The sequence below is a fragment of the Rhinolophus ferrumequinum genome, chromosome X (genome assembly GCF_004115265.2).
Source record: "Rhinolophus ferrumequinum isolate MPI-CBG mRhiFer1 chromosome X, mRhiFer1_v1.p, whole genome shotgun sequence".
NCBI classification, from domain to species: domain Eukaryota; kingdom Metazoa; phylum Chordata; class Mammalia; order Chiroptera; family Rhinolophidae; genus Rhinolophus; species Rhinolophus ferrumequinum.
Genome location: NC_046284.1, coordinates 109,695,645 through 109,720,797, shown reverse-complemented (window position 1 = coordinate 109,720,797; position 25,153 = coordinate 109,695,645). Strand labels below are relative to the sequence as shown.

The 25,153-nt window shown below is 44.2% G+C and overlaps 1 protein-coding gene and 1 pseudogene across 3 annotated transcripts in view; both read left to right on the top strand.

The window, feature by feature from the left end:
- Window positions 1-1,440: 1,440 nt before the first annotated feature.
- LOC117020270 (cytohesin-1-like) lies at window positions 1,441-11,464 on the top strand (annotated as a pseudogene).
- Window positions 11,465-11,912: 448 nt separating this feature from the next.
- The window catches only part of SMS (spermine synthase), a 44,271-nt gene continuing 31,030 nt past the window's right edge, over window positions 11,913-25,153 (top strand). Inside the window, exon 1 of one of the 3 annotated variants that reach the window (XM_033120080.1) lies at window positions 11,913-12,141. In XM_033120080.1, coding sequence (XP_032975971.1) covers window positions 12,093-12,141 — 49 coding nt within the window. In that variant the 5' untranslated portion in view covers window positions 11,913-12,092. Of the gene's footprint in view, window positions 12,142-12,290; window positions 12,523-23,420; window positions 23,445-25,153 lie in introns of those variants that run through there. The other 2 variants (XM_033120089.1, XM_033120099.1) reach the window with 2 other exon arrangements.

Sequence of the window (25,153 nt, the reverse complement as noted above, 5' to 3'; positions counted from 1 at the left end):
AATAGGTAAGACATGGAAACAACCAAAATGCCCATCGGTAGATGACTGGATTAAGACAATGTGGTACATTTATACAATGGAGTACTACACAGCCATAAAGAAGAAAGAAATCTTACCATTTGCAACAACATGGATGGACCTAGAGAACATTATGTTAAGTGAAATAAGTCAGACAGAGAAAGATAAGTACCATATGATCACACTTATATGCGGAATCTAAAGAAAAGAATAAGTGAATGAACTAATCAGAAACAGTTTTGGAGACAAGGAGGAAAAACTGAGGGTTGCTAGATGGGCGGGGGGGTGGGGGTAAGGGGGAAGGTGAGGGTATTAGAAAACAATCAGTAACCACAAGATGGCCACGGGGTTTTGAAAATTAATCTGGGGAATGTAATGAATAATGTTGTAAAGATTTTGTAGGGTATCCGATAGACACGTGTCCAATTTGGGAGACCATCTCAGGGAAGATGTAGATGCCTGATCACTGTACTGTACACCTGAAGCTGAAAAATAATGAATGCCAACTATAATATTATATATATGTATATATAGGTATGTATACATTTACAATAGGCAGAGTACAGCATTGGGAGTGGAGATAGTGGAAATGGGATGGCTCGGTGCGATGTCAGAGAGATAGTGGATGGGGGGCGGGGGGTCCACAGTGTGAGGGATAGAAATGATAAACGTCTAAGAAAAAAAACCAAAAACCAAAAAACAAAAAAACCTCATAGATACAGACAATAGTTTAGTGGTTACCAGAGGGTAAGGGGGGTAGGGGGGTGGGAGATGAGGGTAAGGGGGATCAAATATATGTTGATGGAAAGAGAACTGACTCTGGGTGGTGAACACACAATGTAATTTATACATGATGTGATGCAGAATTGTACACCTGAAATCTATGTACTTTTACTAACAATTGTCACTCCAATAAATTAAAAAAAAAAAAAAGAATGAGTCCGAAGTTTTTGATGTGGTCAGCTCAGTGGATGGTGGTACAGAGTCTGTTTTTATTCACTATTTACTAATGTGTCAATATCTCAAGTTTGAGATTGCAAGTTAAAGATCAAGTTGGAGAGCAAGGCAAAGAGTTTAGTCATTTGACTTTGACTATGTAGGGGGTGAATATAACCAATAGACAGATCCAAAGTTCAGGAGAAGAGGTGGGAGCCAGGGATGGAAATTTAGGAATCTTCTGCATATGGGAGGCTAGAATTGTAGGAGTCGATGAGATCACCTGGAAAAGGAAGTTCTCCACCTTGGCTGCACCTTACAATCACTTGGAGGGACTGAAAACCCCCAATGCCCAGGCCATACCACCAGTCAATCAAATCAAGAATGGGACCCAGGCAAAATGATTTTTGAAAGCTCACATGATTCTAATATGCAACTAGGTTTGAGAACCACAGGTACAGGGTAAGGAGAGAAAACATGCTAAGGATGGAACCCTGCAGAAGTTCAACATACAGAGAGAAAACAGAGAGAGAAGAATCTGTGAAGAAGTTTGTGAAGGAGCTGTCAAGTCAAAGAAGTAGCGGGAACCAGAAAATGGTGAGGTCATGGAAGCCACAGGAAAAGGTTTCAACAATGTAAAATAACAAAGAAAGACCAAGTAATAAAAGAACCAAGCAAAAGTAAACACAGATTGCCAAATGGAGTGAAAGCCCAGTCACATTGGGCGGGTGGGGGTGGGGGGGCGGGGGGGTTGGGAAATAGATATGTTTGTATGAGAATGTAAAAGGCTGAATTGATCCAGGGTTGGGAATTTGCAGAGAGAAAGGACTATGGCTAGGGGTGTTAAGGATGTGATGACTAACTAGGGGGAGTGAACGGAAATGGGGTGAGTAATAAAGTGAGGAGGAAATAGGGTGGTCCGGGGACTGAAGGTCTTGATATGATCAAAGAAAGGACAAAACACATATATTCTGAGTGGCCCGTGGCCTTTACAGGAAGCTGCCTCCTCCCATCTCCCACCCCAAGTACCCAGAATTACTGGAGCTGAGACATGCCCTTGGCCCAATCTCCTACAGAGAAGCCAAAACTCCACCTAGGATGAGGCAGGTATTGAATTGAGGTGTCAAAGTTGTTAGTGAAGATGAGCTGTGACCTGGAGGCCTGGTTGAGAATGACAGAGGCTGGATGACGTTTTAATCTGAGGTTTTTCATTAAGTCTGTGAACAATGGGCTCAAAGTATCAAAAAAGCCACCTTCTATTTTCCTCAAACCTGCAGTTTAAAAGGCAGACTGTTTCCCTTAAGTCAAGCTTGCCTGTTACCGTGACATTTAAACATGTCTTAGACGCTGCTGTGTTATACACACTTCAGGAACATTGCTTTTTTCCCTTCTTTTTAACATTCATATATTTTCTATACATTCACTGTTCTTGACAACCTTTCATTTTGATATAATTTTAAATGCACACACAGAAAAGTTGCAAAAAGAGTACAAGGAACTCTTGTACACCCTTTACCCAGACTCAACCATTGTTGATATTTTACCATTTTTATTTATGCATGCATATATATTTTTCCCAAACCATGAGTTAGTTGGAGACATTATGTCCCTTTACTCAAAATGTTTCAGGGTGTAATTCCTAAGAACAAGGACATTCTTTTATGTAATTACAGTACACTAATCAAAGTCAGGAAATTTAATGTTGCTACAAAGCCCTTGTTCCACTTTTGTCAATTGTCCCAATAATATCCACTATGGCTATTTTTCTTTCCTGGTCCAGGACCCAATCCAGAGTCACATATTGTGATTTAGTTGTAATGTCTCCTTAGTTTCTTTTCATCTGGAACAGTTCCTCAGCTTTTCTTTATTTCTTGACCTTGACACTTTTTGGAGGATGTAGGAAGATCCCTTAGTTTGTGGAAGATCCCTTAGTTTGAGTTTGTCTGATATTTCTTCATAATTAGATTTAGGTTGTGCATTTTTGGCAAGAAGACCACAGAAGGGATGTTGGGTCCTTCTCAGTACACCACAGCAGGAGGCACATGATGTTGGTGTGGCCCAATTGAAGATCTTACCAATTGTACAGCAACAGAATGTTCTTTAGCTTTATTTTTCCCATTTGGCAGACTTCTTGCTTTGCAGTACAATTTTCTTTTTTGCACAAGCATGATAATGTAAAATTTCTAAGTTATTTTTGATTAATTGCAAATAGCCAAAGTGCAGTAACCTGGTGTTTTTAAAGGAAGCAAGTTTAAAATAATATACACTGATTTTCACTTATGGAGTTTTAATGTCAATAGGTATACCTAGATTGAAACAAAATCTACTACTTCAGACAAAAATGAGAAAACTATATATTTGTAAATAATTTTGAAAAGCTGTGATTTAAGATCATTAAAGGACAAATTTCCTGATGCGATGAACATATTTTTGTTTTTTTATTAATTTTTTAAAGATGTAATTGGCTTTCAGTGATTCATGAATTGGTCAGCATCCCATCTATCAACTAGAAAGGTGCTCCCCAATGAACATAGTTTTAAATAGTAATATCAATATATCCTTAAAATGTAAGACCCTTATGATTAACATGGTGATATGCCAGGCCATATGCTATAAAACCAGAAGAAACCTATAGCTTAGTGGAGAGCACTGAATTATCATTTCCGGTGTGGATCTTAGCAGTAACTGCTGCATAATGATTTTAGGCAGATTCTCAGAGCATGACAGAGGGGAGTCACGGGATTGGTTGTGCCAAGGGGAAGAAGCTGAAAACCGAGCCAAATAAGATTTTGAAATAAGAGATGTGTCAACATGCATAAATTCACTTGCTTTGAAGAAGCTGCAATGAGATCCAGGAACAGGAAAAAAAATATTTATTGTTTTGCCTTTGCATGCCAAAATGTAATCTCTCTTTTTCTTCTATCCTTTACTTAAAGCAACAATTGTCTGCATGTAGAATGAGTGTGTTTTAAATGACCCATTCAGTGCTTTTTTTTTCTGCTCTCATTTCCATGACTGAGCAGCAACATTGTAGACTAGAAATTCTCCTGACTTTGGAGTCAGACTGAATTACGCTCCAAGCCTTGCTCTGCCACAGACTGGCATGTGGCCTTGAGCAAGTCACTTGGCCTCGGGGTCTACGTCTTTAAACAGGGGAAACAACTTTGCTGGGTTGTAAAGATTACAAATGACATATGTAAAGAACTCACAGTACTTTACAAATACTGTAGCCCATAGAGGACATTCCATAATGGAAGCTGGACATGAGGACAATGTAGTTTAAAGAAAATAGCCCTGGCCTGGGAACTGGGGCACCAGGGTCCTGGTCCCTGAACCTTCATTTCACTAACAGACACCTGACCTTGGGATGGTCCCTCAAACTTTCTGGATTTTAGCCCCATTAAGGAAGGAGGGTTGGCTGGAGAGAGACATAGGTCAAGTTCGAGGGGCACTAGCATGCTGCCATTAATGCAGGGAGGAAAGTGCTTCACTGGAGAGCTGACCGCTGTTCTGTGGGAATATAGGTGAGCAAGCGAATGGGCTGCGGGTGGCACTTGAGCTGGGCCTTGAATGCTCACATGTGGGCTTTTCCACTGGAGAAAGGAGGTGTTTCAGGTAAGGACAAGGACCCAAGGGTCTGGCGGGTGAAAGGGCATGGTGCTGCCATGCTGGGAAATGGCAGCTCACATCCAATCCCACTGCAATCAGCTTCTGAGACTGCCTCCGACTGCTGAGTTATATCATATATATTTAAAGATAAGTGGACCCTCTGTGGGCTTTAGAAATCTTTTAGCTCTACTGTAGGGAAATGGTAACTGAAATGGGAATTGCCTTATAAACTCCCCGGTACCCACCATTTGGACTGGGGCAAAGGAAACTACCAGTTAAGCATCAGTCTTAACTCATTAATACTAATAATTAATCCTTCCATGGAGCTTTCTACATGCCAGGCACTGTGCTCTACTTCTATTAATTTATTTAAGCCTCAGAACAATTTTGTGAAAGAGGTGCTGTTATGATACCTCCTTCACAGATGAAGAAACGTCCAAAGATTAGAGAGATCATTTGCCAAAGGTTATCTGCAAGCAAAAGGAAGAATCAAGATTAGGATTCAGACGGACCCACAAAAGGCCCTGATCCTAATCATTCTGTAAACTGCCTGTCTAGTGACTATTGAAGAAAAGAATCAGTCTTACAGAAAAAAAAAACGTGTAACTAGCACTAACAGTTGAGAATTTAGTCACATCTTTGAGTACAGCTGTAGTAAATGCTACATTCAGACAAGAAATCAGGGCATTACTTTTCTGGACCCAAACGTGCTTTATTATTATATTGCCTTTGGTAACAATTTTTATTGTGTCATTATTTGAAGCACTTAGCTAATGCATTACAGCGATTAAGTCTCCCTTCCCTGTAACAAACCATTCCTTGTTGGAAATGAGAGGAAAGGAGGGAGAGGGGTAGGCTGGAGAGCACTTCACGTGGAGATATGAGGGCTTTGTAAAGAGTCTCAAGTGGAGGTTCTCTTAAGAAACGCTGGCCTGGTGTGTCTTCTCAGGGCTGAGTGAAGTAGTGTCAGGCTGCCAATCCTCCCTCTAAGTCAGGCTTTCTCAAACTGGAGGAACCATATGGGGGTGTGCAGGCATGTTTCAGGGCACTGAATCTGCAGGGGTGAGGAAAGTGCCTGTAGGGTAATAGCAGGAACCGATTTCTCATCCTTTTGTGTACTACATGCTAGTTCTAACAGGGTCAGGGAGGACACAAGTGACTGGCACTGGGGGTGCTGGCTTGAAATGTCTTGAGGAAAACCTTTTTTTTGTCATTTACTTTTCGTAAATAATCATCCAGAAAATTGTACCAATGAACTGTTAAAGAGCTTCTGAATGGGCTGTGGATTGCCCGGCACCCTGGTGGTCAGGACTATGCATTGAATGATGAGGAACAGATTGGGGAGGTCACATGGGTAGGCTGTCACCCTCATCTCCCTTCCCCAACACCTGACCCCAGAGAAGTTGGTCTCTGCTTAGGGTCCTTTGGGGTGCTGAGCATGATGTTCTATTCCTCAGTTCATTTCAAAAGACAGATATTGAGGGCCTACTGTGTGCCAAACACGATGGCACCAAGCACTGGGAGCATGAGGGTGGAAAAGTCAGGAGTCCTGAAGGGGCTTGGTGGCTAGGGTAGGGTATACCTTAATAATAATATCAGCATTCTCATCATTGTAGCTACCTCCCGTTTACCAAATACATGTCATGTGTCAGATACTGCCCTCTGTGCTTATCATGTATTTATTCACTTAATCCCTTAATCCTCACAACAGCTCTATGAGATGGGTACAGTTATTAGCTCCATTTTACAGAGGTGGGAAGGAGGCACAGAGAGGTTGATGAACCAGTCCACTGTCACACAGCTAGTAAGAGGTGGGGTAGAAATTCACCCCAGAAATTGTTTGGTGGAGATAGGCAATAGCTCCAGGGAGTAGAGAAGGAGGGACACTCTCTCCAGTGACACACTCCCTGATGGGGAGGGAAGCAGGCAGACTCACACAACTTGTCTTTGGGGAGCTGTAAGAAAAGTGAGGACACTGAGACAACAGGCAGGGCAATCAGAGGCAGCACCAGGAAGGACTGAAGAGCCCGCCAACTCTGGAGCCACCTGCCTGGGTTCAAGTCCTGACTCTACCACTTTCTAGCAACCTAAATTCCTTGTGCTTTCGTTAACTCCTTTGTAAAGTGGGGATAATTGCACCTCCCCCCAGGGCCATTGTAAGGATGAAATAAGTTAGCTTTTGAGGCTGAGGAGTGCTTTTCTCTGGGAAGACTGCAACCATGAGGCTGGTTTCCCAGCAGCCTTTAGTTTTGCTGGGTTTTTTCTTTTTTTGCGAACACCTCACTTCACCTTCCTCCCATTAGACATTTACTTGAAATTTGCTTCAGGTGATGAAGTTCACATAATAAAAAATTCTATACAGCTTGACCTTAAAAACTTGGTTTGGCTACAAGTTTTTTTAAAAAAACAATTGAGGTAAAATTCACATAACATAGAATTCACCATTTTACAGTGAAAAATTCATTGGTATTTAGTACTGGTAGTTGGGCAACCACCACTTGTATCTAATTCCAAGACATTTTCATCACCCCAAAAGGAAACCCCATTCCCATCAAGCAGTCACCTCCCTTCTCTCCTCTCCAGCCCCTGGCAACCACTAACCAAATTTCTATCTCTGTGGATTTACCTTTTCTGGACATTTCATATGGAATTATACATTATTTCTCCTTTTGTGGCTGGCTTAATTCACTTAGCATGTTTTCAAGGTTCATCTGTGTTATAGCATGTTCTAGTATGTCATTCCTTTTTATGGCTGAATGATATTTTGCTTATCCATTCCTCTATTGATGGACATTTGGTTGTTTCCAAGTATGGCGATTGTAAATAGTGCTGCTATAAACATTTGTGTACAAGTTTTTTTTTTTTTTTGAATACCTGTTTTCCATTCTCTTGGGTACATACCCAAGAGTAGAATTGCTGGGTCATATGGTAACTTTGTTTAACCTTTTTGAGGAACCTCCAGACTGTTTTCAACAGCAGCTGCCCATTTTACATTCCCACCAGCAATGCATGAGGGTTCCAATTTCTCCACATCCTCACCAACATTTATTTTCTGATTTTTAAGATTTACTTATTTACCTATATTAGAGCCATCCTCACGTATGCGGAGTTGTATCTATTGTGGTTCACACTGCTTCTAGACTTGGCACCGGCACCCTTGGCCTTACATAGAAACTCCTGGGTTTTTATTTATTTATTTAACAAGCTTGGTGCCTGAGCTGCAGGTGGGCTGGGGCTCAGGCAGGTGCCATTTTTAAAAGTCCCCTGGTGATTCCAGCGTGCAGCTAAGTTGAGAAACCTTGTGTGAAAGATTCCAGGCCACTCTTGGTTACACACTATTCTTAATAAGGAATTTAATTGTGTTTAACTAGCCAGGTGAAGCCCACATTCATCTGAGAAATGGCGAGGGAGGCATCCAGATTTCTATCAGCCATTCTAACCCTAATAGCTAAGGCCAGGTGTTTTAAGAGAGAAAGTGCTTTCATCACACCTGAACACAGGGGACAGGGAAGCAGAATGTCTCCCATGGTCCCAAAGGAACTGGTGAAAAAGCAAAAAACAAAAGAGTAAAACAAAAAGTACTAGCTTTGATGGCAGGTGCAGCTGCTAAGGGCTGCCAGCTCCCCATCTCTCTTCCCCAGGAAGGTTTGGGACAGCAGCGTAATGGCTGGCCTCCAGGTTCTTACAGCCTGGGGACATGTCCAGTTAGTACTCCACTTCCCCACCAGCACCACCTTCTCCTTTTTAATGGAGGGCTCTTTTCCATTTCAACTTCCTTCTTCCCAGTTGATAGTTATTGTTGCTAACCGTGCAGGACAGTATGATTCTTCCTCAGAGTTTATATATAAAAACTCTGTTGGAAATGTTTAAGTTGGCCTGACTGTGAATATGCAGGTAGGTCCATGTGAGTGTGAGTTTTAGATAAAAGTAATACCTGACGCTATACTTAGTTTTGCTAAGAGGGTCACCAATTGTTTTTTACTCCAAGCATTGACTTCATCTTATTGTCACTGTGGGGACAGAGTCCCAGAGAGCAGTTTCCAGGCTCTCGGCCTCACGTGGGGGGGTGGGGAACGTGCTGGCTCGGGTGGTGATTTGCCGTTGGCTGTAGCCGGTTGGCCAATTGACTGCTGATGTAACTGCCGTGGCTGCGTTTGTTGGTTGGCTGGTTGGCCGGCAGAAAAGCAGACGGCAGATTGCGGATGGTGTGGCTCCAACTTTGTGTGTCTCACCCAGCCGCCAGTGAGAATATAGTGGTATGACTCTCTTATCTATGGCTCCATGGGTGTTCCTTTTAGGCCTCACCATATCCTGCGTTCTTAGGTGGGGAGCGGGACCAGAGACCCCGTGTGACACCCTGCATGACACATGGCTCAGCGAGCAGGGTTTGGCATCCGCTGAAACTCTCCATAAGGTAATGGAGCAGTTTATACATATGAAAGCTCAGTTTCAGAAGGGTCGTGAGAAGCTGCGCCAGGAACGGGAGGCGCAGTCTGCCTGGGAGACTCGATCCTCCAGATGGCAGTCACTATTCTTACTGCCCTCCAGCCACTCACCCCCAGGGATACACCAATGGAACAAGTAGATTTTCTCCTTGCAGTGAGGGAGAACGCACACCTTGGGGCACCATGAGGGCATCGCAGCAAGAGGTTGTCAGAAAAGACCACACACAGGATTGGGCCTGTATCAGGTGCTTTTAGGGAGCGGCGAAGGGAGCTGGGCATTGCTTTGGACCGGATGCTGGCAGGAAGCAGGGGTAATTCCATGATTGGGTGTCTTAATAAATCTCACCTGGAAGCAGGGAAGACTAGACAGAGGCTGTGATGAGTAAAGTAGCAGCAGTCACTCATTAGCTGAGACTGGGGGATGTTTGGTGACGTTTGTGGTTTGGACAAGGTTCATGCTTTGTCCGTGTTCAGACATGATTACTGAGTGGTCTTGTTTTTGTCTTGTCCCATCCTGGTCACAGAGTGGCCTTGTCAGATGTTGGTGTTCTGGGAAATTGCTTATGTTCAACAGGAAAGTGCCTGCCCAGCTCCCGGATGGATGGTCGGGGCTGCTTTTCTCTGTCTTAAGCCTCCTTTTTGGCCAAGAGCAGATGAGGTCGGTCCAGAGGACATCCATGATATCCACATTTTCATCATTGCCAAGATTTTGTTGATTAGGAAGTTGCTTCTGGAATGCAGGCTGTAGTTGAGTAACTCCTGCTTTTTTGTTGCAGGATTCGGGCAATTCCCAGAAACTGTAACAAGTAACTCCCACAAAGTGATTATTTGTCCTGTAACAGGCTTTGAAACCAGGGGCCTAGATTATAAAACCCAGGCAATGAGAACACGCAAATAGGCACTCATAGCCCAGATGGAGATGTTTAAAGAAGCCTCAAGCCCTTGGTTCCTGTATATGTCCTACCTTTAACAATCTTGCCAGGATTGTGTCATGGGTAGGTGATATATGCATTGAGAACATCCTTACAATAACTCCTAAAACTACCCCAACGTCAGTTCCATTCGAGGCCCATTTATCTCTGATGTTCTACTAACATCATGAAGCATTTTTGTTAAATTCCACTTTTGTTATGGATATCTGATTAGTTCATGGCAAAGCAGCTCAAGGATTTTCATCTCTGTCTATTCTGAACCTTGCAGAAGCAAGGTGAGGCACTAGCACTGGTCGCTGCCTCCTGCGCAGCAGGACACAAGCTGCTGAGCAGGACTGATTACATAATTGACAGGCCCAATGCAAAACAAAGACACTGGGCTCCTGGTTCAAAAATTATTAAGAATTTGGGACGGCCGGTGAGGTCAGTTGATTGGAGCGGGATGCTAGTAGCACCAGGTTTGCCAGTTCGATCCTCGCATGGGCCAGTGTGAGCTGCGCCCTCCACAACTAGATTGGGACAACCGCTTGACTTGGAGCTGATGGGTCCTGAAAAAACACATTTAAAATAAATAAAAGTTAAAAAAAATTATTAAGAATTTCAAGACAGTGAGAGTAGAGCAAATTTCAAGACAGTGAGAGTAGAGCATTAAACCAAGTGCAGGGCTCTTCTGAGCCCTTGCCTGTGCCACTGCACAGGTTATCTGCACCAGAGGTCCACCTTGCTGCTGAATGGGAAGAGGCACTCTTGAGACCTGTGGAGCCCCACTACCCCTGCAGTGTGGCTGAGGACAACTTACAGTTCCAGTGACCTAACTCCACAGGATGGCAAGAACTGGAGACTGTCCCAGGAAGAAAGCAGGAGCTGCAGTCTGAAGTGCAGAGATTGAAGGCTGAGATAGCAGAGTAGCTAAAGAAATTGAGAACCTGGGAACCACAGAAGGGAAAACATGTAGAACAGCAAACAAGTGGCCGAGAGTACTAGGAAAAAAATTAATGCAGGTACTAAAAAGTGGATCCAGTTCTTAACAAGATGGTTTATTGAAGAACACTTGTGAAGACATTACCCAGTGCTTGGAGAAAGGTGAAGGACTCAGCAAAACAGCACTAGGGGCTGCCTGCAGGAAACATGACTTTACCTAGGTTCTTGTGCTTTTGTGAAGATACGTGAGTTCACTGATCTAAACTTTGTCCAGCCAATACAGTAATTCCCGTGGAGCTTCTGAATGCCGAGAGAGGTACAAAAGACTGACGGGATGATGGAGGCATTTGCCCAGTGATATTGTCAGTGTAATAAAGGAGGGCTTTAATGTACAGACATTGAGTGTTCTCTCTTTTGCCACACCTTGAACACTAGCAGAACCCCAAAGTCAAAGACAAGCACACAGCGTAAAGGTTCACTGCCAAGAATAGAGGCACGAGTGATGGAGGAGCAGCTCCAGAATCTGTAATTTCCCAAATCAACATTAACAACGTTAACCCTCACTTGCTTCTCACCCCATTCCCACTTTGTTTGAAAATGTAGGCAATCTAAGTGCCCAGGAGCTTCCCATTTGGTCCTGAAATGCATAGCCAACTCTTGCTAGTAATAATGGTAACAATAATTCTAATGGGTTTAACTGTAGCATTTGTAGAGTTAAGAAAAATGCGGCAGTACAGTACTTTTAGACTACAGGGTGGATCCTTGCATTTTATTTTCTTGACTTGGCCAGGAAATAAGAGGGGCCTTGGGTTGGGGGTTGGTCTCGGGGGAAGCACAGGGGGTGGGCTCCCCCCGGAAGTCGTGCTGCGCTGTTTAAACCTAAGGTGACCTAACGGATGGCTGGAGCGCCCGCCGGATCCTAGGCTCAGGGCGCGGCCATTGGTGACGCACGCCAGGGAGCACGGCGCCCACGTTTCCACCATTGCATTAGCGAGGCCTCACCCCCCTGCGCTCTAAGTTCGGGGCTGCGGGCATCCGCGCTTCCTCCCTCCCGGAGGCGGGCCCAACCCCGCCCCTGCTCCCCGGGTGGCTCCCGGCGGTCCCTCCCACCTCCTATCCTCAGCTTCCGCGGCGCGGCGCAGTCCCCACTGGCCGCAGCCTGACCCGCCGCACGGCCCCCCAGTCTCCTGTGGCCGCCTCCCCCAGGCATGGCCCAGGGCCTCGCCTCACTATGGCAGCAGCACGGCACAGCACGCTCGACTTCATGCTCGGCGCCAAAGGTGAGGGCGCGCGGCCACCACCTGCCCGGCAGCCCCCGCCGCCCAGAGGGCTGGGGCCGGCGGGCGCCGGGCGGGGCGCACGCCGCCGGCTGAACAATGCGCGCTGCGGGACCGCGTGCACCGGCGGCCGGGCGGAGGCCGCGCTCTAGTTCGCGCCGCGCTCCGTCCCGGCCGCACCGTGGGGCCTGGAGGGGCCGCGCCGGGTCCCCCTCCCAGCGGAGCCGCCCTTCGGGTCCCAGGTCGTCCACTCGCGCACCACGCGGGCTTGACTGCCCCCGCCGGGGTCCCCTTCGCGCTGCCCGGCGCGAGAGGAACACCCCCCTTCCACGTTCGCGGCCCCCCCCCCATAGGACCGGAGTGCAGGGGCGGCGGCAGAGCGAGGTGTGGTTCGCGCGGAGCCGCCCGCGTGACCTTTTCCCATTTTCCGAGGCGGGTAAATCGCCCTCGGGGACGGGGGCTCCCCTCGCGGGAGCTCGGGCTGAGAAAGGACCGCGCCGCGCTTGCAGAATTCTTAGGCGACTGCGTAGGAGACGATCGCCCGGAAAGGGACGGGGGACGGGAAAAGGAAACGATTATTATTATTATGGGGGTGGGGGATGAAGTCTGGGCGCGGGAACCACAACTCTCGGAATCGGGGAGGCTCGGAAAACTGAGGCAACCTGAACAGTGCGCTGGGGAAGTTGGAACTGTGTGCGGGAATTATGGGGGGAGGGGTATTTTGCATGCTTTCTGGGTGCTTATAAGTGGGGGGAGGGGTAGGACTGCGGGTCGTCTTTTCTGGTGGCTGTTTAACGTACGAGTGCTGCAGACTTGAATCTGCGCGTTCCGTACGTCCCACTTAGAGCATCTCGTCCATATCCTGCTTTTTCCTTGAATTAGATGGATCAGCCTTTTTTGTTATTTAAAACACTGACTTTCTCAATTTCTCTTCCCGTTTTTGAACTTAGGAGTACTTACTTTGCATATTCTCCCCCAAACTTAAAGGACCTCCGGAGGCACAGTGTTAATAAAAAGACTGAGGATTGGAGCAAGATCTAGGTTTGCGCCCTGTTCTTGATTGGCTCTGCACGTGATTTGGCCTTATTTCTCAGCCTCAGTCTCATATTCCCCGTGGGTAAAAAGGGGGGGGGGGAAGAACAGTGAACACTTCGTAGGGCTTTTAATGTTAAGGGAGGTGTTGTAAAATACTACAAGGTTGTTGAGTAATATCACTGTATTTGGGTGGTCGGGAAGTGATTTGGAGAAAAAGCATTTTTAGTTTCCACATTTCTTAGGTGAGGATGGAGGGAAGGGAGACTGCTGGGAAGAATATGGAGATAAAGTGGGGATTGGGGCTTGCAGTTAGTGGGGTGTGCGATAGCTAAGGTTTTATTGAATTACCCTGCTAGTTAAAGCTGGTAGTGGTCAGTGAAGGGTCTAGGATACTCAATTATAGAGGTGAGCGTGAGGCTTGAAGGAATAGTGGTTCAAAGTCACCTAGCTGCTAAGAGGTGAGTCTAGGAAGTGACCCTGGTGGTAAGCACCTGTGAACACTCACCTGTACTTAGCATGAAATTTTAGGGTCTAAGGAGGCCCAGAGATTCTGGCACTTTCCTCAGTCTGAGTGTCCTTCCCTTAACCCTTAAACAGCTTTCAACTTAATTCAGGTGTTGCCTGTTGAAAGGATAGCATGCAATGGGCTGCTTCTGTGTTCTGTTGTAAAAGTAGGGGGAAACCTTCACATAACTATGAAGAAAAAACAAGAGAACTTGAACACTTTGAACTGGCACTGGCCGGCAGTGGAGACAGAACCATGGACGTGCAGTTTGGGAGGGAGCAGGAGAACCTGGCAGGTTCAGAGTTAGCAAGGTGTGGAAGTGGCATCTAACTTCAGTTGTGTGAAGAGAAAGTGAAAAAAGATTGAGAATTCCCAGCTGTTCTTAATTCCCAGCCTGCTAATCTTAAAAGTTTTGATGACAAGGTAAAGAACATTCTAGAAAGAAATAATACTACGGAGAGGGATGTGTATGTACGCATCTATGTTATAATAGGTCTTGCGTCCCTACAAAAGTGTTTTGGGAGTAAGATAAGTCTGATTCTTACTGTATTCCCCGCCTCATTTGGGGGGAGGCATGTCACCCTCACTTGTCAGTAGCCATCCACACTTTGTAAAATAAGGGGATCTGGCTAGACTAGGCTCTACTAGGTTCTTTTGGTTTTCAGTAGGGGGCACTTTGTGAGAAACCTGCCACTTGTGAGGTCTCCAAAAACATTTATTTTAATTGGTAATAATGAGTCAAAAACCATTACTCTTGGCATGAGTCTTGGATGTGACTCAAGGGTGAGTCAAATGCCTGTGGAGCCTGGATTCGTGTTCTTTTTCCCATTTGTCAGTAATCCTTCCTAATGCAGTTCTGTGATGTGATTTTAATGGAATTAAATTTGAAACCGCTATGTTATTATATTGTGATTCCATAGAACTTAGTTACCCATGCAATCCCGCTAATACCCAGCAGTCACTGGGCCACTAAGGGCAACTATACATTTGGCCTGGGTGGTGCCTGTTTAGTGTGCTGGCTGATGAGGTAACCCAGGAAATTTTAATTTTTGCTGAAAAAAAAAAAATCTCTGGTCACCTTGTAAGTGAACTATTGGACTCTGAGGACACTTGAGTCCAGAAAACATTTCGTGATTTCTCAACCTGAGTCTAACAAGAATAAACATGTCCTGTGTTTGTAGAGTTTAAGCATCTCTGGGCTGGTGGAGGACACATGGTTTGTTTCTAGTCAGATGTGCTAGGCAGTGACCATGCTGGATATACAGAGGTGAGTGAGGTATGTATGGCCTCTGCTTGTCAGCATAGTCTATGCTGGCCAGTTAGTACTGGAAAGGTCTAGCCATCTTCCTTTTATTTATACACACACACACACACACACACACACACACATACACATATATATGTTAGTTAAAAATTTTTTTTTTGTATTCCCCAGTGGGCCGTATATTTTATTGGGGAAGGGGAACAGGACTTTATTGGGGAACAGTGTGTACTTCCGGGACTTTTTCAAGTCAAGTTGTTGTCCTTTCAGTCTTAGTTGTGGAAGGCGCAGCTCAGCTCCAGGTCCAGTTGCTGTTGCTAGTTGCAGGGGGCGCAGCCCCACCATCCCTTGCGGGAGTCGAACCGGCAACCTTGTGGTTGAGAGGACGCGCTCCAACCGACTGAGCCATCTGGCCACCCTAGCCATCTTCCTTTTGATGTCCTTGTCCTCTGGGCTGGGAGCATCTTTGAAGGCAGATCTCCAGGATGTGTATCATGGACACAGTTGCGGAACATCATAGATGTCTGATAAGTGCTGCTTAAATGGATCCAATTGATGTTACGGTAAAGGTGCAAAGCTAGTTCTGTCTGTCTTTTGGACCACTGATCTATACTTTTTTATATAGTTAGGGAAGCAAAGTGACTGTGTCACTGAAATTCACCAATTCGTTTCACAGCAAAAATCTTGTTTAATAAGAACAGAAGGCTGCTTGGCAATTTTGGGCTTAGTGGAAAGGTTTAGGGTAGGAGTTTCTTCAATTTCTTTGTGCCTTGACACTCATCAGGGAAGCAAGCCTGTGGAGTTCTTAGAATAAGAATTTTAAATGTGTAAAATAATTCAATTATTTAAAATGCACATATCCAATTAACCCCAAATATGTGGCATAGTAACCTGTGCTTCTTTAATAACAAATAACATGATCTAGCAGCAAGCCTAATAATTTTAATAATTTTGAAGTAGACCTGAGAAAATGGGTATTTCATCTGTGATGTGATAAGAAAAAGCTGTGATTTTATTAGTGACAGTGGCCAGGTATAGTTGATAATGTGGTTTTACTAGCATACTTGAAGAAAATGCTATATTTCAGTTAGTAAACATAAGGATATATATTTTTTCTGTCCAAGTTCAAAGATCCCCGGAATTGTATTCGGTGGCCCTTTAGGAACTCATGCACCCTAGGCTTGGACCCCCTAGGAGCTGGAGAGAGAACTGGGACTGCCATTTCTGTGTATTGTATTTTTAGGAGGAGTAGGTTTCCACTCAAGGCCAGAACTGTAAGCAGATGTTCCTGGTTCTTCAAAACAACTCTTGGAAAATGTAAAAGCTGATATTTATCAAATGCCTCCTGGGCTAGGCATTGCCCTAAGCACATGACGTGTTATTTTACCTAATCTGGATGGTGGGTCCTGTTATCCCCATTTTAAAGATGAATAAATAGGCCCATTGCAGTTTTTCATCGTATGAATGGGGTGGGTAGCTGGGATTCAAAGCCATGTCTATTTGATTCCAGGGCCTTTGTTAATTCAGCAACTGCGAATTCTCTCAGTATAGGGCAGTGATTCTGAAAAGCCCGCTCTCTCTCCACTCACCCCCTCCCCCAGGACGTTTGGTAATATCTGGAGACATTTTTGGTTGTCACACCTGGGGATACTACTAGCATCCAGTAGACCAGGGGTGTTATTAAACATCCTAGAGGACACAGGACAGCCCCCACAGCATTGGGAGCCCAAAATATCAGTAGTGCTGGGGTAAAGAAACCCCAGTGTAAGATGACAAAATATCAGCAAAATTTCCCTGGTCCTTTTTGGAAGTCTTCATTATGCACAAATCAATAGGCACGGAGGGAGGATGGCTTCCTCCAAAGTTTGCACTGGGGTTGGTTAGCAGATGGCATGGCCAGCGCTTCCATTTCAATTGAACTTGTGGCTTCAGGTGACCCTCCCTAATTTCCTGAACCTTTGGCCCATCCATGAGGCTCCCACGCTTCCATGCATTTGTTGAGCTGCTTTCTGCTGGAAGCATATTGGCTTCAGGTGTTTTATTATTATTTTTTTTAATTTTCAGCTTTATTGAGGTATAACTGACAAATAATTGTTTATATTTAAGGTGTACAACTTGATATTTAGATATATTGTATACATTGTGACATAATGACCATAATCAAGCTATTAACATCCATAATCACAGTTACCATATTCTTTCCTTCCCTCCCTCCCTCCCTTCTCTCCTCTTTTTTTAAAATTACTTTTCAATTACAGTTGACATACAATATTATGTTAGTTTCAGGTGTGCAACGCAGTGATCAGACATTTATGTAACTCACATCTTCATGTGTTTTAAATAGCTGTAACTATAAGCTTAAAACCTAAACAATCCAGTTTTAATTGCATGTAGTGTTTTTGTTGTTCAAGAGTAGAAGCAGCTTTTCCCTAATCTTTCAGCACTGTCATTATCCCTGTCCACCACTGTGATAAAGAATTCACACCCCCACTTTAACAGTGAAGCCTGGGGTGGGGTGCTGGTGACTGGGAGTGGGAAAAACGCCTGCTTGGGCCCCACTCTAGATTGACTGAATCACAGTCTGGGAGAGGAAGGAGTCCCCGGAATTTGCATTTTAAAACCAGTTTTATCCCAGTAATTCTGTTGCTGATTAAGTCAGAACCACTATAATAGAATTCTCATTAAAAACTGAAAAGCCCTTGTATCTGAAGCCTTTGGGGGGGCACCTACCCACCCCAGCCCCAATCCGCAAGTCATTAAGTCCCGGCACACTCAAATTCCTTGCTCACCTTTTCCCTTGCTACATTTCTTGGCCACAATCTCTCTGTCTCCATTTTTGGGAAGGGCTGGATCATCAGAACTCAACAGATAGCTCCCCTTTTCCCAGTTTAAAATCTTCGGTCGGTCCTCCAAATTGCCCTCTGGGTAAAGCTGAGCTCCTTATCGGCATTTACAAGGTGTATTTCTACCCAGTTCTCGCTCAGCACATTTGAGCCTCACACTCCTTGTGCTTCCAAGTAGCCAGGAGGTTCCTGGACAGAATTGAACAACTTTGGGAAGGCATTTTTTGACCTGTAGGTTTTCTCTGGTACCTTAATTGCGTTTTAAAATGTCGTAGGACTACTTGGAGGAGGTCCTCATTGGAGTCTGCCTTCATTCAGGATGCTCTTTTGCTGTGTTGGGAATTTTTTTTTTCCTTTAAATCCCATTCCCCTAACTCTGCAATAGATTCTTTTTTTTTTAGTTTTTTAAATTTTTTTTTTAGATTTTTTTTTTTTAATTGGGGAAGGGGAACAGGACTTTATTGGGGAACAGTGTGTACTTCCAGGACTTTTTTCCAAGTCAAGTTGTTGTCCTTTAAAACTTAGTTGTGGAGGGTGCAGCTCAGCTCAAGGTCCAGTTGTCATTGCTAGTTGCAGGGGGCACAGCCCACCATCCCTTGCGGGAGTCGAACCGGCAACCTTGTGGTCGAGAGGATGCGCTCCAACCGACTGAGCCATCCGGGAGGCAGCTCAGCTCAAGGTGCCGTTTTCAATCTTAGTTGCAGGGGGCGGAGCCCACCATCTCTTGCAGGAGTCGAGGAATTGAACCGGCAACCTTGTGGTTGAGAGCCTACTGGCCCATGTGGGAATCGAACCAGCAGCCTTCGGAGTTAGGAGCATGGAGCTCTAACTGCTTGAGCCACCGGGCTAGCCCCTGCAATAGATTCTTAATTGAACTTGATCATGCTCCTTTTGACTCCAATCTGAAGAATTGCACATTGCTGGGAATTCGTTTTGTGAGCTTGCCATTAAAAATTTGTATAAACCATGATTCTTTTTAGAGTATAGTTCTAAAGTTATACTCACTTTTAAATATACAGAGAGGTCTTTTATGGTAAAATTAGTTTGTGCAAGTTCTTACTTGGTAGTTCTCTGTTTTACATGCTTTGGAAGGGATAACAGCTGTTTAAGACATCGACTCCATAATCCAGGCATTAGGAATGATCCCCACCTCTGCTAACAAGAGAGGTATTTTTCCCAGTAATCTGAAGCCCTGCACGTTATGTTTCTGAAGGAGAGTGTTTTCCAGTTTCATAACCAACCCGGAAACAATATATCTTGTGCTTTTTTTGAGGGGGCAAGCCGGTTTTGTTTTGCAGTAGAGGAGTGACCAATTTGGAATCTTTGCATCCCCTCAGTTGTATAATGAAATTGGCCATGTTTGAATCGGCACTTGCAGGCCGTTGCTACCTTCTTGGGAGACAGACGGAAGTGCTGTGGTCTCGGAAAAGTTAGAGCTTTTGGGGTTGGATATGGTACTCGGACAAGGCTTTATGATTTGAATTGAGACCACCGTGGTTATACTAACCTTTGGTAAGTGAGGATTAGTTAGAAAGTTACTGGATTGTGGTTGGGTGTCTGTTTAAAAACGTGTTCAATAAAGCTTTTATTGAGTTTAGTTTTTGGAGTCAGGATATTCCAGGCATTTGAATCCACCATTTCACTGCAGTTGTAACCCAAGCCTGCTGGTGTGCGCTGCGGCTCCAACCACCATTTCATGGTAGTTTAATTACAGGCTCAGTTCTTTCAAGAAGTTGGGAAACCTCCTCAATTGAATCTGCAAACCAAGTATGTAAACCATTGCACAAATGCTCTTTTAAACCCTTACAACTAGGCACTTTTCCAGACCCCAGGAAAAACAACTCTGGGGCCCTCCGTTGTGGTGGGCCTGGATTTCATTAAACTGATACTATCATCTGTGTTCCGGAAGGAGCCACTGAGCTAGTGCACACTTGTGAGCAAATGCATTTATGTGCTAAGCTGCAGACTCAGAAGGAGCTGTTAAGAGCCGGCAGCAGGTAGCATGTTCTAGATTCCTGAGCTGACTTGACCCTCTGAGTAGTTTCACATGCACCTTCATTTCTCCCTCTGCTTGAAGGCGTTAATGATATCAAAATCCCACACACTGGGCGAGTGGAATGTCCAATAAAATGTTTGGAAGAGTGTCAGATGATACATAGAATACTTAACACTAAATTGCAGTACTTAGGGCTGAGTACTTTGAAATTGTGCCAGTGGATATAGATGCTCACTTATAAAGAGGTGTGAATTTAACCGACTGAAAGAGAAGGAAAGTTCTGTTGGCAAAAACAAGAGGCAGAAAATAATGAGTTGGCATGTGATTTGAAGGCTGGTCTACTTTACATAAAGGAACTCTTTGAGTTAGTAAAGCAGAATTTTTAAAAGACACTGATTTGGGAAATAACACTTCCATGAGTTTGTGTTGCATGATTCCATTTTCCCTAGAATGGAAATTTCCCCAGTGAGAATCCTGACCAATTTCTAGAACACTAACATTTCACCAAATTGTTGCTTCTGAAGGAGTGTAGATTATAGTGGTCAAGCAAGACTGTGATGTGATAAGGGGGCATTCTGAATTTCTAGACGTGAATATAGAATGTATCTCCAAGTTGGCTCAACATGGAGCCCTTGGAGTAATTTTCAGGATTGGTACCTTGGATCATGCTTTGGGAAACAGTAATGGTGTAGGTTTAGAAATGGTTTAACACTGAAGCTTTGAACTGCATTATGCTGCAGCTGAGTGGTCCAGTTGGTTTGGGGGTTTTGAAGAAGAGGTTTGTGGGTTGGCTTGTCCAAGTGTTTGATGCTGCTAGGTGGAGTTTGTCTAGGTTGGAGAGAGAGAGAGAGAAAAGAGCTTACCATCAGCTGATTCCCTTTGGTATGATATGCAAGAATATGTTAGGACGACTTTTTTAAAACTGCATTTTGTGAATGTTAAATTGTTAATGGAGTTCCTGTGTGTATTTCTTTTTCTTTGAATAAAGGATCTGGCAGTTTACTTGAAACTGCAGAGGCTGTTCAAGTAATGGTGTATGCATTTGTTTTCATATATATATATATATTTTGCTTTAAAAGCTATTTGCTCATTTTAGATTATGTATAGGGTATGGGGAAATACAAAGGAGGAACCCCGAACTGAATTCTGATCACAAGTAGATAACCACTGCTGTTTTGGTGTATGGGACAAATGGCTTATTCTTGTTGCAAATGTAACTAAGGAAGGGAACACAGTATCTTTTTTTTTTGGAACACAGTATCTTGATTAGAAGAACTCATTTTTGGATTCTGGCTGCTTGAGTTTGAATCCTGGCTCTACCACTAACTAGCTGTGTGGCCTTGGGCACGTTCTTGACCTCTCTGCCTTATTGAGCTGGCTACACTTTCATATTATTATGTTGAATAACAGCAGTGAGAGTGGACATTCTTGCCTCATTAGCTTTCAGTCTATTACATACCATTAAGTGCGATGCTAGTTGTAGGTTTTTGTACATGCTGTTTATGAAGTTGTGGGAGACATTTGTCTATTCCTGTTTTTCTGTGTTTTTATTTTGCATGGGTGTTGAATTTTTGTCAAATAGTTTGCTTGCATCAATTAATATTGTGATTTTTTTTCTTTAGCCTATTAATAGGGTGCATTGCATTGATTTTTTTTTAAAAAAAATACCCAACCAGCCTTGCATACCTGGAATAAATCCCGCTGGGTCATGGTATATAATTATTTTTATATATTGCTGAATTCTTACTTGTTAAGGACTTGCCAAGGATTTGTTAAAGATTTTTATGTTTCTGTTCGTGAACGATAATGGTCTGGTCTGTAGGTTTCTCTTTGGACTGTTTTGGCTTTGTGTTAGCATAATGGCTTCATAAAATGAATTGGGAGGAAGTCTTTCCTTTTCTGTTTTCTGGAAGGGATTATGTGGAATTGGTGTTCATTTTTTAAATATTTGGTAGAGTTCTCCAGTGAAATCATCTGAGTGTCAAGATTTTCTTTTTAGTTTTAAAATTACAGATTCAATTTTCTTAATATTTGTAGGGCTATTCGGATTATCTGTTTCATATTGGTGAGTTGTGATAGTTTGTGCTTTTTGAGGAATTGGCCCATTTCCTTTTTAAGTTGTCACATTTATTTGTGTAGAGTTGTTTGTAGGATTCCTTTATTATCCTTTTGGTGTCTGTAGGGTCTGTAATGATATCTTTTGTTTTATTCGTAATATTGGCAATTAGTGTCTTTTTTTCTTTGTCAGTCTTGCTAGAGTTTGTCAATTTGATTATTTTCAGAGAAATAGCTTTTTGCTTCATTGATTTTTCTTTATAGTTTTTCTGTTTTCAATTTCTTTGAGTTCTGCTGTTACCATTATTTCCTTCCTCTGCTTGCTTTGGGTTTTACTTTTTCTAGGTTCTTGAAGTGGGAGTGTAGATTAGTGATTTGAGACTAGTTTCATTCTCTAGTGTGGAGTTTCTGTTAGCTGCTAATGTCACTTCTATGTATTCCTAAAAAACGGGTGCTACTTATGTAGGTTATTAGCTGTTTTCCGCCCACATTTAATAAGTTGCTAACTTGAATGTAGGAATAATATTATTATTCTAGTCTCAAATTCTAACAACACGATTTCTGGAAATTCAGGTTGTAGAATTACAGCGGAGTGTCCCTGTCTCTGTTATTTAGGAATTTAGAGCTGAAAGCACCTTAGACCATGGGTCACCAAACTAAGGCCTTTGAACCAAATCCCCTTTCTGACCTCTTGTAGTATGGCCCTCCAGCTAAGTATGACTTTTGCATTTTTAAAGGGTAGCGAAACACACAAACATACACGTTTGAGACACAGACCTGATTTGGCCTAGGAAGCCTGCAGTCTTTCCTGAGTGGCCCTTTACAGAACAAGTTTGCCCACCCCAGCCTTTAGACTGTCTAAGTCTGGTGGCTTGCTTCAGAGCCATGTGGAAAAATTTACAAGTACAGATTCCCAGGCCCCCACATGACCTTTTCCTCGTCTGGAATCCATCACTGCACTCGCCCCTCCCTGTGTCTGGGGAGTTATGACTTGTGTCCTTCATCTTTCATCTCTGCTGTTCTGCAGTCACACTTAGTTTTCCAGTGCCCCCTAGGTGCCGAGGGATCTCCGTGGAAGGCCCTTCCGCAGGGGGCAGGCCTGAATGTCTTCGCTGAGTCTGCCCTAGCCAAAGCCACGGGAAGGGAAGGTGCCGCGGCCGCCTCGGGGGCAGCTCTGATGTAAAGGTGATTTTTGACATCACAAAGTCCAAATTGCTTTTTCCTTGGAAATACTGTTTGTGAGTCTCAGCCTGACACAGAAGCTTGGGCAGAAACCCTAGAATTGTTTATACAAACGCATATGGTAATAGGTCTGACCTTGAAGGCATTCTGCCCACTTCAAGTTAGTAGGAAGAGAACTGGGCATTCCTCATATTGGTGAAGTGTTCCTGGATAATAAAAGTGGCCGCCCCACAGTTTCTAGTTGGGGAAAGAATTCTTGTTCTCCTTCTGGGCGGAGCTGAAGGAAACCATTGTTGTCTGACCTCAGGCCAGCCTGAAACCTGTTCTCTTGCTGCTCTGTCAGATGAGGGGAAGAAGGAGGTGACAGGTGGCAGCTGGGACCCTTTTCACACCTCATGGTGGACTGTGGACAGTAGTTTTGAACTAAAGGTAAGGGCTGGTCATTTTTCCTGGTTCAGGTGCCTTAAGTTTTCTCCTGTCCTCCAATCTCAAACTCTGTAAGTCCCCTCTTGCCACCTGGCTTTTCCCTTTTATGGTGCTGCTGGGCCTGCTTTAGCATCCCTCCTTTAACTTCTTCCTTTGGGGTTTCACGCAGCCCCCAGAGAGGGCTCTCTGTGGCCCTGACCTCTTATCCATGTCCTCTGCCTTGGTGGCCTTCCCTGCTCTCTTCCACAGCTCCGGCCCGAGTTTACTCCTTCCTCGTCCCTGAAAACACGTTCCTTGCGTCCATGGGGTCATAGGATGCCTTGTGTTGCTCAAACGATTCCTTCTGGGAGGTGAGGTGGCCCTGTGTTCAGCATCTCATGACCACAAACTGTTACTGTCCCGTCAAATGAAAGCCAGGTTTTTGCATAGTCTCCCTTTTCTGTGCTTTATAACTTGGCTAGCCTCCCATGTGGGCTGTCAGAACGAGAGTGGCGAGTTTGAGCCCCTTGATAACTCCACAGAGGTGCCACTCTCTATGCCAGCGGAGGCTTGTGGGGGAAATGGACTTAGCAAGAAGGGGGTACAATATTCATTAGTGTTTGGGTTCCAAAGTAAAGAGGGATTAGGATTGTGTCTCATAAATTATATTTTTATAAACCCTCCTTTAATTTCATAAGGCGATTGCTTCCTGGAGGAACTGGGTTGGTATTATTTGAAAGGAGAGCGAGCCTTCTGCCTCCTTTCAAGTAGGTGTTGGGGGCGGTGGGAAATGCCCCTTAACTGCTCTCGTGCAGTGGGAAAGGGAAGGCAGGGCAGTGAAATAATTAGCACATTTGCAGTATGCCAAGTGTACTGGAATGCGAGTTGTAAGTAGTTATTGTGGCTGGGACTGTAATCAGTCCCATATGGTTTTCCTTAATGCGTGTTTGCCTGAAAAGAGTTTGGGTGTTATGTCTGTGTTGTGTGGCTGTCAATCCAGCTCCAGTAGGTCTTTTTCTTCCTTTCTGTAGTTAATTTTTTCCTGGTTTGGTTACTCTTCTCTATGAACATCAGAAACCATGCTCTGAAAATAAGACCTCCAAATTGTTTGTCATTGGCTCTTTCTGTATTTTGAAGCATCATCTCGCTACTGTAAGTTGTTCTTTTGGAGGTATTATTGACATATACCATTGTTACTTTCAGGTGTATAACATGATTTGATATTTGTATATATTGTGAAATGATAACCACAGTAAGTCTAGTTAATATCCATCACCACACATAATTACAGTTTTTTCTTCTGATGAGAATTTTTAAGATTTCCTCTTGTAGCAAGTTTCAAATATACAAGAGTATTATTAACTTTAGTGCCCACACTGTACATCGCTGCTTTGATTGAACCAGAGGCACTAAGATTGGCTGCAGGTGCGCTTTAGTGTCAGGAAAGCCATCGCTAGCACCTGGGACAGTGTCTGCACACACCCGACATCCAGACACTTGTTCCTCGGTGACAGGCGGTGATTGGTGGGGATGGGTAGAGAAGACCACTCCTTGAAGCCCCTTTAACCTGGTGCCTCGGGCCTGGTTGATTGAAGGGGATAAACGAACTGCTGGAACTTTCTGTTGCTTTGATTACCTCACAGTAACTGAGAATCTAAAAGTACAGCTCTTGTGTTTGGATGTTTTGGGACAGCTTTCCTGAGCTATGACTCACACATCAGTTCCCTTATTTA